This window comes from Theobroma umbraticum, unplaced genomic scaffold, assembly GCF_002168275.2.
Source record: "Theobroma umbraticum cultivar Fairchild unplaced genomic scaffold, ASM216827v3 scaffold_204.0, whole genome shotgun sequence".
Lineage (NCBI taxonomy): Eukaryota > Viridiplantae > Streptophyta > Magnoliopsida > Malvales > Malvaceae > Theobroma > Theobroma umbraticum.
Genome location: NW_018397267.1, coordinates 2,547,814 through 2,554,076, shown reverse-complemented (window position 1 = coordinate 2,554,076; position 6,263 = coordinate 2,547,814). Strand labels below are relative to the sequence as shown.

General features: G+C 39.4%; 2 protein-coding genes and 1 pseudogene across 2 annotated transcripts; all 3 read right to left on the bottom strand.

Annotated features, from left to right (window-relative positions):
- Positions 1–763, bottom strand: part of LOC110424347 (cyanidin 3-O-galactoside 2''-O-xylosyltransferase FGGT1 pseudogene) — a 988-nt pseudogene extending 225 nt beyond the window's left edge.
- Positions 764–1,193: 430 nt separating this feature from the next.
- Positions 1,194–2,564, bottom strand: LOC110424729 (cyanidin 3-O-galactoside 2''-O-xylosyltransferase FGGT1-like). Its single transcript, XM_021439384.1, has one exon. The coding sequence runs from the start codon at positions 2,562–2,564 to the stop codon at positions 1,194–1,196; it is 1,371 nt and encodes a 456-aa protein (XP_021295059.1).
- A 297-nt stretch (positions 2,565–2,861) lies between these two features.
- LOC110424346 (deneddylase) lies at positions 2,862–6,261 on the bottom strand (the record flags this gene model as incomplete). Its single annotated transcript, XM_021438903.1, has 8 exons — positions 2,862–3,244; positions 3,344–3,464; positions 3,559–3,789; positions 4,093–4,281; positions 4,822–4,932; positions 5,101–5,592; positions 5,748–5,951; positions 6,034–6,261. Coding segments are annotated over 8 exons (1,716 nt in total), but the record flags the coding sequence as incomplete, so codon positions are not given.
- Positions 6,262–6,263: the final 2 nt, after the last annotated feature.

Sequence of the window (6,263 nt, the reverse complement as noted above, 5' to 3'; positions counted from 1 at the left end):
GGCTTTTCAAACTGGTTTCCGATATAATCACAAAAAGGCCCTTCAATCTCCCTGCATGTCTTGAAACTGATAGCATCACAGTCACTTAAAGACCTTAGCTGGCGCTGCGCAAATGAGATTCCACTTCCATAATCCATTGTTGTTACGGTAGCTAACCCTCGAGCTTCATGGGTGCGTAGCTTGATACTAGAAGAAGGGAAACCTTTCGGAGGCTCCAGGAGATCATGCCCTGTCAAACCTTTCTCTAGAATCTTTCTTGCTGGACTAAGAAGATATCCAATAGTTGCAGAGCTAATGGCACAATAAAGCACGGACTTGATGCCTAGCCTGCGAGACAAGGCTGGCAACCAGCAAGTGAAATCAAAGAAAACGAAATGGGGTTTGAGTTCACGGAGGGAAGCCTCAATATCAGGTTCCGTAAGATCCATGGCGGTCATAATGAGAGGATGCAAAGGGAAAGGAACATCATTTGTTGTTTCAGCGCCATAGGGGAGACCATCAACGTGTGGAACGGTGATCGGAATGAAGGTTATGAGATCCGGGTGGAGATTGAAAGCCTCAACCTTGCGCTGTGTCTTGGCAGGCAAGAAGAAGGAAATCTTGTGGCCTCTCTCTGCTAGCTTGTTGGCAATATGGACAAATGCAGTAATATGGCCAAGGGCAAACCATGGATACAGTGCAATGTGAAAGGTTTTGTCAGCCATTGTTGGTGTTGTGTGATAGATCCAAAATACGGTGCTCAGTTAATCAGGAAACAAACTGGAGTCCCTCAAATGCAATCCTTGCGTTGCTTAAATACAATGCCGGGAACCTTATTATTTGGTTTCGTTTTTTTAAAAGCATGTCTGGTTTCCCTGTTTTCAGTTTCCTGGAGAACACAAAATTAGTACTCAAAATATGTTTGGTGACTAATGTTATGAGGCCTTTTTAGAAAACGAAAACCAAAATATGCCAAATTCGGAGGAGGAGAGAATATATTTGCCGTTCTCAGCACAAAATTAGTACCAATCAGGAGATTGGCTGTGATTCACTGATATTATCATCGGTAGATTTCTTTTTGCTTTTAATAGGCATTGAACAGCCACTAGAAAGAATTTCAATTATAATATAAACGAATAATACATCATTAGTTTTGTTGTCACGATTATTATTAACTTGAAAAATAAAATACTTGATCAAGATACATAAAAACATCATATCAGCGCGTGCAACTTCTCAACGAAACTATCAATGTAGGAGATTTCAAGCCCTTTGCCTGAAAGGAAGTCCTTCCATTTAGCATGGTTTGCCCTGGCCTGTTTCCCCACCTCACTATCATCGTCCATCACGGCCATCACTGCCTTGCAAACATCGTCTTTTCTGAAAAGTCCATCTTCTTCACCTTTCTCAACCTCTACTCCAACTTTGAGATCTCCAGCCATCAGTCTTGCGTTAATTATCTGATCTCCGATATGAGGCAACAGCACCAACTGACAATCATTGACCATAGCCTCTGATAAAGAGCCGGAACCACAATGGGTCACGAAACACCCCACGGAAGGGTGACTCAAGATCAACTGTTGCGGCACCCAACCCCCATGAACAAACCCTCTTCCTTTTACTCTCTCTTTGAACCCTTCTGGCAATGCTGACTCAGTTGTTTCAGCTCCCATTGGTGGTTTCAGGGCAACCAAGAATGGTAAACCTGTCAGCTCAAGACCTAAAACCAATTCCTGGAACTGATCTTTGTTGAGAACACATTCACTCCCGAAAGCACAGAATATCAGAGTCTGAGCTTGAAAGCTGCTCAACAACTTCTCCCACCGTTCTTCTAAAGTCTTATTTGGCGGCCCTGGCGCTACCGGTCCTGCCAAAATCACTGGCTTTTCAAATTGTTTTTCAACGTAATCACAATAAGGCCCTTCAATCTCCCTGCATGTCTTGAAACCAATAGCATCACATTCATTTAAGGCAGTTGATTGGCGCACAACGAATGAAATACCGCTACCGTATTCTTTTATTGTTGCAGCTGCAAGTCCTCGGGCTTCATGGTCACGTAACTTGATACTCGAAGAAGGGAAACCTAGCGGAGGCTCCATGAGGTCCGACCCTGTCAAACCTTTCTCAAGAATCTTTCTTGTCGGACTAATCAAATAGCCAACAGTTGCAGGGCTAATGGTACAGTAATACATGGACTTGATGCCTAGTCTGTGACACAACGCTGGCACCCAGTAAGTAAAATCAAAGAAAAAGAAGTGGGGTTTGAGTTCACGGAGAGAAGCTTCAATGGCAGGTTCTGTGAGATCCATTGCAGCCATAAGAAGATGTTGAAGTGAGAAAGGAATATCGGTTGTTGTTTCAGTGCCGAGTGGGAGGCCATCAATATGAGGAACCTTAATTGGAATGAATGTTATGACATCGGGGTGGAGATTGAAAGGCTCGAACTTGCTTTGTGTTTTGGTTGGCAAGAAGAAGGAGATTTTGTGGCCTCTTTCTGCTAATTTGTTAGAGATATGGAGAAATGAGGTAATATGGCCAACTGCAAACCATGGATACATTGCAATGTGAAGCATTTTTTCACCCATGGTTGCTCTTTTGATAGGTCTGAAATACGTGATCTACTAATTGGGGACCAAAACTGAACTTAGAAGTGCCCTCAAACGTTAAGCATTTAGCTTGCATAAAAGCTACTTAGGAACCAAACTTGAACCAAACTCACTAATGCATTCGATTTTGACAAACACGAAACTTGGGTTTTCTATTTTATGTTTTCATCAAGTCATGGGGAACTGAAGATTGATATTGAAAATCTATGTTTAGTCCGACCCAGGCAAATTGTTTTCTTGATTCTTAATCAAAATGATAAAAGCAATATTGGAAGCGAGTTAACTAGCTTGATTTATATGATAACAATCAGGGCATGCTTACAGTTGATAGTTCCATTACAATAACAAATTTCGCTGATATTTTCTATAGAATTTTTATTCCTTTAACTTAGAGCCGTATTGATGTGCGTATGAGGGGAGAGATATTCACCCAACTCAATCTCTTTGGAGAATTACCCTTTGAATTAGTCTTCTCTAATAACAAAAAAAGGCCTGGATTTATTGATGTCACCAACTTTGTTACAAATGAGCTCCTCCATGCAATGATTGCTGGATTGGCCTTGCCAATGCAAAGCAGGAATCTGGATTAACCGACATCAACAACTCAATTACAACAATCTCGTTTGGAAGGCGGATTTTGAGACCACGTTCAATTAAACCTGCTTGAGACATATGGATAGCCTGAAAGATATCAACACAAACCCACTGGCAACACGTTATAGTAGGACTGATAGATAACAAATGAAACAAATTCTTACCAGGGGAAAGTTTTCTTCCACCATACAGCTCTTTTGCTAAGGGATTGACAGCCCAATGATTGACACCCACCCGACTTGTTGGTTGGAACCCAACTATTTTCCCTTTGGTTGACAAAATCACCTACACACCAAACACAAGGACAAGCAAGCAAATATAACCAATAGGCTAGAAAGAAGACAGAATACAAAATCAAAAAGTAAACCAATGAGTTTACCTGATAACTAGCAACATCCTGGACAGATGATTTCAAATCATCATCAATTTTCTCCAGATCAGCAGAACTAGCTGAATCATCCTCATTATTAGAATTAGCTTGATGAGGTACTTTCAAGTAATTTGGTATTTCACCAATCCAGGCACCAAGATCAGTTTCAGTGGCTATGTCACCAGGCCAGCCAAAAGCATCCTTAATCTTTTGGATAACCAAGATACAAAATGCTTCCAACTACTCATATGAAGTCAATGTATCAATTTTTACATTTATAGTAACTTTTAAATTTAATAAAGAAGGAAAAATGGAAAGATAAAGAGAACTCAAATTTAGACAGCAACCATAATGGATTTAAGACCTCCAAACATTAAACTCTATATCGTCAGGGATGTTAAAAGGTAAGATTCACTTGCATGAAATTGTGCCATACTATTTACAATTTCAGCCACTAAGAATGGTTGAATTTAATATTAACGTTACCTGTCAGCACTTGTTAGTTGTTAGTAGACAGATACATACCAAGCAATGTATTCCCACCTTTTCAGTGTGTACAGATTGAATTGTTGTAGACTCAATAATTGATGACGGTGGAGATCTAGATCCTCCAGGGTATTTTCCTCCTTTGTGTAGATGAGGAAAACTAAATTGACTGAGAGAACTGATCGTAATGAGAAGAATTCCACTTGCAACGGTGGCAGATACCATTCTCAAGAAAGAGGAGCTCCTCTGTAAGAAATAGAAATAATCAGACCAAAGCCAATGAACTTAACTCAATTCATCCCAACCAAACTCAAGACATCAAATGCTAATTGAAACATTTCTCCGTGAGATCCTCCATGATCATAAAAGCCTAAACCCCTAGAAAACAAAAGACCACAAAATAAGAGAACAATTAATTTAAGCAGTCAATTATAATATACTGTTCATGAAATGCCAAGTATTAATATTGAATGTTCTCCGAGATATGAATTCAAACATCCGTAACTCTACCCTATAATGGGTTTACATTGTTTTCAAGGAATTGACAAGATTTTTCCACATACTTCCACAGTTAAAAGCTTCGAAACTTATATAACATTTCTTCACTGATTTATACATTTGCAAGTTTTTACCAATAACCACCTACCTTGAAATGTCTAAATATCTACTACCAGGCAGCCCAGATGAGGGAAAAGGTTAGCATAATCAAACTAAACAACAACAGAGCTTCAACTATTAACAATTACCAATAAGTAAAACAGACACAATCAATATGCATTTGAATACCTTTGCCTTGGACAAGCTGTTGTAATTGGCAACCACACCACAGCGTAGTTGTTTGTTAGGCAGTGAGTAAACATCTTCATAGTACATGTCTAATACATCAGCCAATCCAACCTACAAATTTTTGTTAGCTAGCTTCAAAAAGAGAAAGCAAATATTCCATGAAACAATGCAGAGTATAAAACTAAATACAGCATGAAAACTACACCTTAATTATCATAATGAATTATCCAGATGATGTACAAATCAAAAGATTAAAACTGAAAGGAAAGAATAAAGTACCATCTGGGAGTGTGTCAAAAGAACTTCCCACCTATTCTCATCAGATTTTCTCCATCCTTCAAACTTTAAATCCCTAAGTGTATTTGCATTGATTCCTAGCCGATAGGCAGGTATAAACTCACTTGTCCAAGCACTAAACTCAAGACCACCAATCTTATCCAACTTAGAGTGCATAGATGGTGTCCACCAATAGGTTTTTCGCCTCAAATCCATGGTCTTGAAACTCTCTTCACTTGAATTTAAACTTTCAAGAAGACTCTTGGCATTTTCAACTATCTCATCTTCAAACATTTTATATATAACAACCGATGAGTCTTTTGACTCAATCCCTTTTGACTTCCAAAACCACTGAAAGAAGTTAGAAGAAGTTTTTCCCAATAAATTATCTAGGAAATGTCTTTCAGTGCTTTGCAATGCTGAGATGCAAACAACTTCACCAAGATCAGAAATAACCCTTTCTTCCGATGAGCTGAGAGTGAACGAGCCGATAACCTGCTGATACAAAATGCATTACAATAGAACTGAACCTATCAGTATCAAGTGGCACCTGCAGAAAAGAAATTAAATATAGCATTACACGAAAAAAATTTGACACAGATAACAAAAGCAATAGAATCCACAAACAAGATGTAACGGTTATTTCTAACCTCTCTTGGATTTTCAAGATCCTCCATATCTCTTTCAGTTCCAGGACGAAACAAAACCAGTTCGAAATTCCAAAGCTTTTGCATAACTACTTGCCTAAATGTCATTGCCAGTATGTTTTTTGATGATGTTTCGCTTAAAATATCTTCAGAGAGTGACTTTCTCAGCTTTTGAGCTTTTTCTTTAACTTTCCTAGCTGGCAAAAACTGTTACCAAAAATTAAATTTTGAATGATAAACATTGAAAATCTAATTTGTAATTGTCATAAAGGACGAAAATGAACTATACCAATCGGGTCGAAACCGTGGCGTTTTTGGCGATGGAACTAGGGAAAACAGTTTCAATAACCATAGCAGGGATACCGGAATCGACATGCTCCGTGGCAGCTCGACCTCCATCAGCAGCTGCAGCCGTTAAAGCCTGTTCAAAGCCGACGGCTCCGACGAGGGTGAGGCGAGCCAGGTCGTTCTCGTAGGTTCGAACGCAAGGGAGCGTGATTCCATCGGAATCCGCTATGA